Here is an 11,594-nt window from a genome sequence, read left to right as displayed (position 1 = left end):
CTCCCTTTAGGCTGGAAAGTCCCAGAACTAGCTCCCCTTCCAGCCAGAGGGACCCTGGATTGTGGCCTTTCTCCAGCTGCTCCCCAGGGAGAAACAGGGACTCCCTGGAGCCTCTGGGCCTTGCCCCTAAGCCGTGAAGCACCCAATGCAGGCCTGCCCCGGTGGCCACAAGTAGTGTGTGTGTTGCGGGGGGGGGGGGAGGGGGGCGCAGGGTGCGCAAATTTTTAACTAAATATGTTGATCATTAACAGTGGGAGGAAAGAGTCCAAACTTAGCTTCCATAAGCCATAGACAGCTGGGCCTCGGGCCTCCTGTGGAGATGCTAGGCCCCCAAGTCTGGGCCTCTGTGAGGCAGGGCCTGAGCAGGGGCTTGTGCAGGAATGTGAAGGGGAGGAAGGTAGACATTTCTGGCATCTACCCACCTGTGACCACCCCGTTCACTGCCACTGCAGAAGTGGACTATGGGAAACTGGAGGAGAACCTGCACAAATTGGGCACCGTCCCCTTCAAAGGTAAGCAGCCCTGTCCATTGGGGAAGTGGAGAGCCTGAGACCTGAGAGGGACACAGCTCTGGCGCCTTGGACTGAACCTCTCCAGTTACTGTTTGCCTAGCTGTGAAGGACTAAATTTCCCTCTTGTCTCTCAGGGTTTTGGGGGGATGATGCTAGATAACGCCTGTCACCTTGTCATCTTTGTCACCAGACCGTCTGCTGATGAGGTGACATGGCAGTGCAGCCAGGGCCAGCCTCTCCTTGTCCTCGCCCTCTCAGGCCTTCCCTGCAGAACCACTCCTTACGTGCTGGCTCCTCAGATTGGTTCTCCTTTCACACATGGGTTCCCACCTCCCCTCTCCAAGGCCAAGGACCAGATCGTACGTGTGACATTCAACCTGTCCCACATTCACTTGAAACAGAAGCTGAGGCTTCAAGTTCTTAGTCACAAGGCTCAGCATCATCCCTCTGAGGCGGTCAACTGTGGAGCCTGGCACGGACAGCACAGAGCCAGGGAGACACGTCCCTCCCCGGGACACTGCCCCACCCAATAAATGAAAGTAGAAGAAAATGGCATAATCCTCCTCACTTGCTGCTTCACACCCCATCAGTCCCTGGGCAGTGCTACCAGTACCATTGAAACCTTGGGACTCAAGTGACACAGTCACTACCCAAGGTCACTCAGCTAACACACACAGCTGAGCCAAGATTTGAACTGGCCCCGAGTACCTAGTCCACGTTCCATTTCTGTCCACGCTGTGATCCTGTCGACCACTTCTAAGTTGCTAGACCTGACTGCCCAAGCACCAGCGTTGGGAATGGTATGGCTCCAGTTGAGGAGGGTCAGGGTAGCAGGTGTGACAGTGGACTCTGGTTTCCAATCACAGCTCTGCCATTACTTACCGTGGGCTGCTTTAAGCCTCACTTTCCATATCCGGCACACGGGTGTAAGAGTGCTCATCTCGTAGGATGGCCAGGAGAAAAATCTGGGAGGATGCAGGGGAAGGGTGGCATAAATTCCAGAGCACATTAGAAGGTTGCACTTCCTGTGATGATAGTGATGAAAACATCAGTGTGACAGTGTGGCAAAGCTGTTTTGTGACAGTGACCATTGGTCCGAAACCCCTTCATAAATCAGTGCCCAGAGGTGCTATGACCCACAGGAGACAAGTGCCCGGTGGATGCCCACACTGAGTGAGGACACAGGGTTTGCTGGGTGAGATCATGGAGGCCTGGAGATAGGCTGGAGCCTGGTTCCCCTGAAACAAAGCAACAGCCTTGGCTGGGACAGCTTCCGCTTCAAGGAGCAAGGGCAGTCCAGTTCAGGGGCCAGGAGGCGGGTTCTGCCTCTAGTGCCTGCCTATTCAGTGCCTATCTGCCATCCAGAGAATTTACAGAGACCCCGGGGCACTTTCCGAGGTCCTCCTTGTCACACCAACCCCTTGCAGCAACTATGGGGCACCCTGAAAGACAGGCTTCATGGATTTGGCTCCTGGGCTCTCGTTGCTGTCTAATCCCTCTCTTTGCCACACACCAGGGAGTTGGGGTCTGTGGAAGTGCAGTGTCTTGGGCTGGAGAGATGGCTTAGCGTTTAAGGTGCTTGCCTGCAAAGCCTAAGGACCCAGGTTCAATTCCCCAGAGCCCATGTATGTCAGATGCACTTGGTGGCTCATGCATCTGATGTTCATTTACAGTGCCTGGAGATCCTGGCACACCCATTCTCTCTCTCTCTCCTCAAATAAATAAATAAATAAATAAATAAAAATTTTAAAAAGAATACAGTGTTTAGAAGTAGAATATTCCTGGTCTGGCCACTATAGTGACTGAAAAATCATGTGTTCTCACTAGTCTGGCCTAGCCACATAATCCCTCTGAGACTGGCTGAGAGAACAGAGAGCTAGGGTCACTGTCCCCAGGATGCTGCAAAAACATGTTAGCTCTGTATCTTTTGTCTTCTTCTGGAGCAGAATTTGCAGTCCAACACCCAGAGACAGAGGAGGCAGCTGTCACATGTCATTGTTATAGTGTGGGCCACACATCCCTCCAAAGAGGAGGTAGGGGCCTATGCTTGTTGCCTCAGTGAAGACAAGGAAATTCTTCTGGAAAACATTGCCTGAAATTGTGTAGTTCATTTTCACTCTTGTTTTGTTTTGTTTTTTAGAGCATTTCTAATTTAGCTGGGCATGTAGTTGAGCATGCGTGAAGTCCAAACACTGAATAAAACCTGGTGGGTGGTACAAGACCAGGCATGATGGCACAGGCCTGTAATCTCAGAGCTTCAGAGGTGCAGGTAGGGGAATAAGAAGTTCAAGGTCTGGTCTGGGCTACATGAGACCCTGTCTCAGAGAAAAAAAAAAAAAAAGGCATTACTAACTTGTACTGATTATTTAGATTAAAGAGTTTTTTTATAAAATAAAAGTTATAACCAGAGACTTGTGTGTGTGTGTGGGGGGGGGGGTGTTGAGAAGGGCCATTTGGCCCTGAACTCATGCTGTAAATAGCTCCAAAGGTGGACTTTGAATTGTTATTGGTGAGTGAGGTTAGTGGATAACCACGGAGGTATTCCAGCAAGACTGCAGAGAGGGGGTTCTTCAGAAAACACTCAGCCTGTCTCATTCCTTCCACATAGACTTAGTTCATGGTTTCTTGTGAATAAGAAAAAAAAATTTGTATATATTAACTCTAATGCCTGGTTATGTACTTCAAATAATACAACTCGTATAAGACCCTTTTGGCAATTTTGTTTCATTTTAAATGTGCTAGATGCCTTGAGGGAAAGCATAAAATGGCCTAGATCGATTTCTAGCCCGAGGAGTCATGAAAATCACTCAGGCTTGTGTAGGGACCAGCGGTGAGCCTGGCCACTCATTCCGCCTGCTCACAGCCTCCTCGTGACCGTTTGCCGTGGGCAGATTCTGGCTGTGCAGACACGTCATGAAAACAGGGACCAGGGACCTGGGGATGTCATCTGTCCTGTATGCTCTGCCTTCTCTGTTCACTGCTTGTCTTGCCCCAGTTGTGACCTCATATTATTCTAGAATGACCTCCTTTATGGGCCCTTTTTTATTTTAAAATATTTATTTGAGAGAGAGAGAGGATGAGAATATGGGTATGTTAGGGCCTCCCTGCCATTGTAAATGAACTTCAGACACATGTGCCACTTTGTGCGTTGGCTTTACGTGTGTATGGGGGAATTCAATCTAGGCCAGCAAGCTTTGTAAGCAGTCACCTTTAACCACTAGGCCATCTCTCCAGCCATGTGGGCCTTCTGCCCCTCCTGACTCTGCCTTTTAATGGGGTAGGGCTGAAGAGGAATGGTATATGTTGGATGGTGAAGATGGACAGAGAGAGACATTGGGCTGGGGCCAGGAATGGATGCCAATCTAGCCACTGGGGTCTCAGTTTGGCATGGTCAAACTGACCCAGCATCCTCTCTCCTGGGAGGGGGTCACCAGATGTGGAGGGAGGGAAATTAAAGACTAGAAGGTAGAAGAACTGTGTGGCAGAGTGAGATATGAGCACAGCTGGAGAAGCTTCCCTTCTACTGACCTTGAGGACAACTCTCAGGAGACAGGACCCAAGTCTTAACACAATGCCTGCCAGGACTAGTGATGGATGGCCTCTCCCCACCCCACCCTTAGCTGCCTTCCTCACAATGGGGTTCATTGCTGAGGTCTCCCTGGGGGGGTCATCCTAGGGAGGGTGATGCAAGGGACCTGCCTGACAGACACCCTTAGGGCACCAGCCCTTTCAAGCATGAGCCATACCACCTGGGCTCCACCCCCAGTGTGCTCGTAGCTCTGCCCCAGGTGTAGGGCCCTGGAGGCCTTCTTGGAGCTCCTCCAGCAACCATCATGCAAGGTGGTGCTGGGGACTGCCCTCTTGCTAGGAGGCGGAGGCCTCATGCTGTGGACTCAGAGGAAGAAGAGAAGGAAGATAACCCCGGATCCTGCCCAAGATGAGTATCCAGAATTCTATCGAGCAAATGACAGCTGGATCAAATCTCACTTTAGCCGCCTCTCTGAGGAGAGGATGCGCCCTCACTGTTATGCCAGCCCCATCTACAGTGTCTCCCTACCTGAGAGCGGGAACAGGGATGCCATTACCACTGTCCACACGGAGGTGCGTGGGGAAGGAGGCGCAACTCTGCGCAGGGACTCCTTCGCCAGCAGGCAGAAGATGGCTGGGTCCTTGGTGACCAAAGAGAACCACAAGGAGGCAGGAAGGTCTTCATCCGTGGAGGAGGCCACATGGGCTGCCGTGGCTGCTTGTGCCAAGGAGATCGATGCCAAGGGACATCACCTGGCTGACTCCCTGCTACAGCGTGCATCAGCTCACCAGCCCACAGGCCACTTGGAGTCGAGGGACATCAATCCAGAGGACCTGAAGGCCCTGGAGGAGGTGGAGCTGAAGCTGAAAGGGAATTTTTTCACCCATTGTGAAACCTCCATGGCTGGTGCCAACCACACACAGACTTTCTATAGCCAGAGCCAGCATGGCCACCAGAGCCATTCAGGACACCAGAGCCACCAGGGCCATCCAAGCCACCAGAGCCACTCAGGACACCAGAGCCGCCAGGGTCATCCTGTTTACTCCAGCCACCAGGGTCAACCAGGTCACCTGAGCCACCAGGGTCATTCAGATCACTCAAGCCACCAGACTCATCTGGGTCATTCGAGTCATCAGAATCACCCAGGCCACTTGATTCTCCAGGGTCATCTGGGTCACTCAAGCCACCAGAGCCATAGCCTGCCCAACCGCAGCCACTAGATCTGTGACTCTTGAAGCCACTTAACCATGCTCTCCCTTCCCCCAGCAGGGCCGGCTCACATACACAGACCTGTTTTCTCTCCCCTGGGGAAACCTATGTGGCCCAGGGCGAGAGGCTGTCACCCACATCCCTTCTCCTTCTAGCCCCAGGAGGGGTCATGAGTTGGGGAGGAAGCGAGGCAGCCACCACAGACCCCAAGGTCCCAAAGACCCGCTGAGAGGAGACAGACGAGGCAGATTCCAGGAGCAGCTGAGCCCCACACCAACTTCACATGCCTGAACGGAGCCAATAAAACCCTGTGTGCCCTCACTCTGTGCGTCTGGGGCTCTGTGGCCAGCTAAGGTCTGGATGGGGTTGGAGGGAGAAGGTGGGTTACCAACAATCCTCTACAGTGGGCCTTGGCTGGGGGTCTTCTCATTGGGTCTGACTTGAGATCCTAAGCCAGCCTCTTGTGCTGGGGATGAGAAACCTAGAGGGGCCTCATACCTCCTGCCAGCCTACTGTTGCCGGGATGGAGGAAGCAACCAGGTGCTGGGTGGGGAGAAGACTAAGTGAAGGCTTTCAGAAGAGAGTAAGCATGCCAAGTAGGACCCCATATTCCGAGTGTCACTTCAGGTGGCCCCCACACTCCCTTCCTCACCAGTTTCTGGGAACCCATAGGGGTCCATGAGTGGAGAGCTGTAAAGCTGGTATGACCCTGCCTGTCTCATGCCACCATTGCTGGAGCAGTGGCTGTGGCTATTGCAACCGCTGCCAGCATTATCAGCACTGCTGGTGCTTCCTGTCTCCACTTGTCATTTAAGTCAATGCCTGGTCCTATGTTAGGTCAGAGCTCCGTAAGGAAGGTGGTAGCATCCATTTTACAAACGAGGCTTCTAAGATTCAGAGGTATAAGACTCTCCTGGCGGGGAGGGCTGGAAGTATGGCTTAGCGGTTCAGGCATTTGGCTGTGAAGCCTAAGGACCGAGGTTTGATTCTCCAGGCTCCACACATTAGCCAGATGCACATCGTGGAGTATGCGTCAGAAGTTCGTTTCCAGTGGCTAGAGGCTCTAGCATGCCCATTCTCTCTCTCTCTGTCTCCCCCTCTGTATCTAATAAATAAATAAATAAAATGATTAAAAAACCTTTCTTGGGGTGACATAGAAGAGCTATTAGATTCAGCTTGCCTCACAAAGCCCGCGGGTTCCCCACTGCCTGCCCAGGGCTCCTACCCGGTCCTCTCTCCACTCACATAGCTCTGCCCCTCTCATGCGGATCCTTGACATCTTCAATGTACTGGCAGTTCCTCTGCCATCTTACAAGCCTGGCACTCACCTTGCTTCCTCCTCTTAGGTCTCATGAGAGCATTTTAGGAGTAAGGGGAGATAGCCCCATCATGTCAGGTAGCCCCTTCTTCTTGTGCATCTTCTTTTTTATTTTTTGTTTTTTATTTATTTATTTGAGAGCAACAGACAGAGAGAGAAAGAGGCAGATAGATAGAGAATGGGCACGACAGGGCCTCTAGCCACTGCAAAGGAACTCCAGACGCATGTGCCCCTTGTGCATATGGCTAACATGGGTCCTGGGAAATTGAGCCTCGAACCGGGGTCCTTAGGCTTGACAGGCAAATGCTTAACTGCTAAGCCATCTCTCCAGCCCTTCTTGTGCATCTTTAGAGAAGTGAAGTATAAGGCCACTACCTAGCCTCAAGTAACTTTTTATTTTAATTAAAAGCGTGTGTCACCACACCCAGCTCTCAACTAACTTAAAAAAAAATTTATTTTATTTTACTATTTGTGAGAGAGAGAGAAAATGGTAGATAGAGAGAGAGAATGGGCGCACTAGGGCCTTCAGCTGCTGCAAATAAACTCCACAGACACATGAGCCACCTTGTGCAGCTGGCTTATGTGGATCCTGAGGAATCGAACCTGGGTCCTTTGGCTTTGTAGGCAAGTGCCTTAACCACTAAGCCATCTCTCCAGCCCATCAAATAATTCTTTTTTTAAGATTTATTTATTTATTTATTAGAGACAAAGAGAGGGGATCAAAGAGAAAGAGAGAGAGAGAGAGAGAATGGGCGCACCAGGGCTTCCAGCCACTGCAAACGAACTCCAGATGTATGCACTACCATATGCATCTGGCTTACGTGGGACCTGGAGAACTGAACTTGGGTCTTTAGGCTTTGCAGGCATGTGCCTTAACCACTAAGCCATCTCTCCAGCCCCAAATAATTCTTTTTTAAAAAAACTTTTATTTACTTGTGTGTGTATATGGGGACACATGTGTCATGCATGTGTCACTATACATCTAGCTTTCCAACATAGGTGCTGGGGAACTCAGCTGACAGACTTTGCAAGCAAGTGCTTTAATCACTGAGCCATCTTCATAATACCTCCAACTAACTCTTAGTTTTTCGAGGTAGGGTCTCACTCTAGCCCAGGCTGACCTGGAATTCACTATGGAGTCTCAGGGTGGCCTTGAACTCACAGTGATCTTCCTACTTCTACCTCCCGAGTGCTGAGATTAAAGGTGTGCGCCACCACGCCTGGCTCAAGTAATTCATTTTTTTTTTTTTTTTTTTTGGTTTTCCGAGGTAGGGTCTCACTCTGGTCCAGGCTGACCTGGAATTAACTCTGTAGTCTCAGGGTGGCCTTGAACTCACGGCGATCCTCCTACCTCTGCCTCCCGAGTGCTGGGATTAAAAGCGTGCGCCACCACGCCCAGCTCAAGTAATTCTTTGACACAGAAGTTTCTTACAGTTGGGATCTTTGGGATATGTTATAGATTTATCGGGGATTCTGAGCCTGTGGGCCTCAAATCCCAGGGGCAAATCACTGGGAAATCCACAAATGCCCTAAATATCACTTGACCTTATAAAGTACAGCTGAGAGCATTTTATTTTTTCTGTACATGACTAACGGGTAACTAACTTTTTTTATTTTGTGGAGAGTAGTTTAACACAGGGTCTCCCTTTGCATCCCTGGCTGGCCTGTTACTTATTATGTAGACCAGACTTGAACTTGCAGCAATCCTGCTGCTACCTTCCACATACCAGGATTGCGGGTATGTGCCACCATGACAACTTGAGTTTTTATTTATAGATTTAAAATAGTTCATACAAAGTTTTAGGGCTGGAGAGATGGCTTAGTAGTAAAGGTGCTTGCTTGCTGGCAAAGCCAAAGGAACCAGGTTTGATTCCCCAGTACCCACATAAAGCCAGGTGCACAAGGTGGTGCATGCATCTGGAGTTCACATGCAGTGGCTAGAGGCCCTGGTGTACCTATTCTCTATCTGTCTCTCTTTCTCTCAAAAAATTAAATAAATAAGAAAATTTTAAAAATTAATTAAAAATGGGGTCATTCACATTGGAAAATGTTGAAGATAAATTACATTTTAAAAACCAAGAGAGTGATGAAGTTTGGCATCTAAAAGAGACTTAAGATGCATGTACAGGGCTGGGATGTAGCTCAGTGATAGAGCATCTGTCTATCATCCTGGGCTCAAATCCTTGATCCAAAAAGAAAAATGAACATAATGTCTGGAACATCTTAATCCCTCACTAAAAGACTAGCACATACAACTTTAGGCTAGCTAACTACAACTTTGGAATCTTAATTTAAAAAAAAAAAGTTTTAGTGGCTGGAGAGATTGCTTAGCACTTAAAGCACTTGCCTGCAAAACCTATGGACCTAGGTTCAATTTCCCAGGACCCACGTAAGCCAGATGCACAAGGTGGTACATGTGTCTGGAATTTGTTTGCAGTGGCTAGAGGCCCTTGGCATGCCCATTCTCTTACTCTCCCTGCCTCTTTCTCCCAAATAAATAAATTAAAAAAATATATTTTAAAGTTTTAGGCTGGGCATGGTGGCACATGTCTTTAATCCCAGCACTTAGGAGGCAGAGGTAGGATAATCACCATGAGTTCAAGGCCATTTAGTGAATTCCAGGTCATCTTGGGCTAGAGTGAGACCCTGTCTTGAAAAATAAACAAGCATAAATAACTGTGTTGCAAATATTAAACATTTGAAAGCATATTGATCATCATATAATTTATTTCCTTGTTATTTTGTTTATACCTAGTGCCCCTTAATCAATTATTAGCCTTTTAATAAAATATATTAATGCATAAAAAAGGTTTTAAGGCCAGGTGTGGTGGCACATGCCTTTAATCCCAGCATTTGGGAGGCAGAGGATCACCATGAGTTCTAGGCCAGCCTGAGACTACATAGTGAATTCCAAGTCAGCCTGGACTAGAGTAAAACTCCACCTCCAAAAACAACAACAAAAAAGTTTTAGAAAGCCAGGCATGGTGGTTCATGCCTTTAATCCCAGCACTCAGGAGGCAGGTATGAGGGTTGCTGTGAGTTCAAGGCTACCCTGAGACTACATAGTGAATTCCAGGTCAACTTGAGCTACAGTGATGCCCTACCTCAGAAACAAAACAGAAGCTGTAAGTCAGCCTGGGCTGCAGTGAGACCCTACCTTGAAAAAATTTTTAAAAAAAGTTTTAGCTGGCCATGGTGGTACATGTAATTTTAGCATTTGAGACAAGACAGGAAGATCAAGAGAGTCATTCTCAGCTACATCACAATCTCAAGGTCAGCCTCAGCTGCATGAGATTCTGTCTCAGAAAACATAATTTAAAAATAATAAAATGGGGGCTGAGGAGATGGCTCAGTGGTTAAAGGTACTTGTTTGCAATGCCTGCTAGCCTGGATTCAATTCCCCAGTACCCACATAAAGCCAGATGCACAATATGGCACATGTGTCTGAGTTCGTTTGCAGTGACAAGGGGCCCTGATACACTTTCTCTCTCTTTCCTTCTCTCTCTCTGAAATGATAATATATATCTATACACATACACACACACATACATTTTTTTTGTTTGGTTTTCTGAGGTAAGGCCTCTTGCTAGCTCAGGCTGACCTAGAATTCGCTATGTAGTCTCAAGGTGGCCTCAACCTCTCTGCAATCCCCCTACCTCTGCCTCCTGAGTGCTGGGATTAAAGGCGTGCACCACCATGCCCAGCTTTTTGTTTTGTTTTGTTTTGTTTTTTTTGAGGTAGGGTTTAACTCTAGCCCAGGCTGACCTGGAATTCACTATGTAAGATCAGGGTGGCCTCAAACTCACAGTGATTATCCTCGGCCTCCAAAGTGCTGGGATCAGAGGCGTGAGCCACCATGCCTGGCCCTTAAATAAAAATATGAAGAAAATAATGCTTCAGATTGGTAAAACTAAGTCTTCATTTGGTACCCATGTTACCTCTTTGGTTCTGATCATTGTACCATAGGTAAGATGTTATAGGCAGGGGCCAGGTAAGAGATGCATAGAAATTCCTTGTATTACATTTCTTCCTTTTCTGTAGGTCTCAAAGTAGTTCAAAATCCAAAGCCAGGGCTGGAGGGATGGCTTAGCGGTTAAGGCATTTGCCTGCAAAGCCAAAGGACCCAGGTTGAATTCCCCAGGACCCACGTTAGCCAGATGTACAAGGGGTGCACATGTCTGTAGTTTGTTAGCAGTGGCTGGAAGCCCTGGCGTGTCCATGCTCTCTCTCTCTCTCTCTTTCTCTCCCTCCCTCCCTCTTTCTCTGTCAAATTAAAAAAAAAATCCAAGTGGGGGGGGGAGGGAGGGAATTAACATGGGATTTTTTTATAATCATGGAAAATGCTAATAAAAATAAAAAAAGAAATCCAAAGCTAGAGTCTGGAGAGATTACTTAGAGGTTAAAGGCACTTGTTTGCAAAGCCTGTGGCCTGGGTTTGATTCCCCAACACCCATGTGACGCCATAGACAGAAAGTGGCACAAGCATCTGGTGCTATTTGTAGTGAGCAATAAAGATCCCAGCATGGAGTTCCAGTTAAGATGGTGGCATAGGTACCACGCCAAAACAGCCTAGGGAGGAAAAAGCCAAGGAAAAAAAAACAAAAAACAGCAAAATACACACTTTTACTAAAAAGTGAGGTATATAGGAAATTGAAACAGCAACGGAGAAGTAGGAGAGATCCAGAGCACTCAGAGCCTTCGGCGGGGCGGGTCTGCACTCGGCTTGAGCCGCAGGAAAAGCCAGGCGAGGGGATTTCCCACTCACGCCGGAGCTCTCCGCAAACTCAAGAAACGTGAAGGGAGAGCGGCAGTGAACAACGGAGGAGCAGACCACGAGGTAGAAGAACGCGTGGAACAGCAAGAGATCTAGAGCAGCATCAGCTCCCTCCCCTCCCCCACCGCCAGTGCCCAGCCCTCAGGAACAGAACAGCGGTCCAGGGACCTGGCCACGCCTACTTGAACTGACAAAGCACCAAAGAGGGACCCAATCAAGAGCTCAGCTGAGGCCAAAATCATCCCAAAAGGT

The 11,594-nt window shown here is 48.7% G+C and overlaps 2 protein-coding genes across 4 annotated transcripts in view; both read left to right on the top strand.

The window, feature by feature from the left end:
- The first annotated feature begins 233 nt into the window (after positions 1-233).
- Hoga1 (4-hydroxy-2-oxoglutarate aldolase 1) overlaps positions 234-11,594 on the top strand; it is a 46,206-nt gene continuing 34,845 nt past the window's right edge. Inside the window, exon 1 of one of the 3 annotated variants that reach the window (XM_045161127.1) lies at positions 234-512. In XM_045161127.1, the coding sequence (XP_045017062.1) occupies positions 320-512 (193 nt within the window). In that variant the 5' untranslated portion in view covers positions 234-319. The remainder of the gene's footprint in view (positions 513-11,594) is intronic. The other 2 variants (XM_045161126.1, XM_004669903.2) reach the window with 2 other exon arrangements.
- C1H10orf62 (chromosome 1 C10orf62 homolog) lies at positions 4,395-5,261 on the top strand. The gene has a single exon (XM_004673291.3). It carries the CDS (start codon positions 4,395-4,397, stop codon positions 5,259-5,261), a length of 867 nt encoding a protein of 288 aa, XP_004673348.3.

The sequence above is a fragment of the Jaculus jaculus genome, chromosome 1 (genome assembly GCF_020740685.1).
Source record: "Jaculus jaculus isolate mJacJac1 chromosome 1, mJacJac1.mat.Y.cur, whole genome shotgun sequence".
Taxonomy (NCBI): Eukaryota; Metazoa; Chordata; class Mammalia; order Rodentia; family Dipodidae; genus Jaculus; species Jaculus jaculus.
Note: the sequence above shows the minus strand (reverse complement) of the source record. Positions and strands in the feature narration are given on the sequence as shown.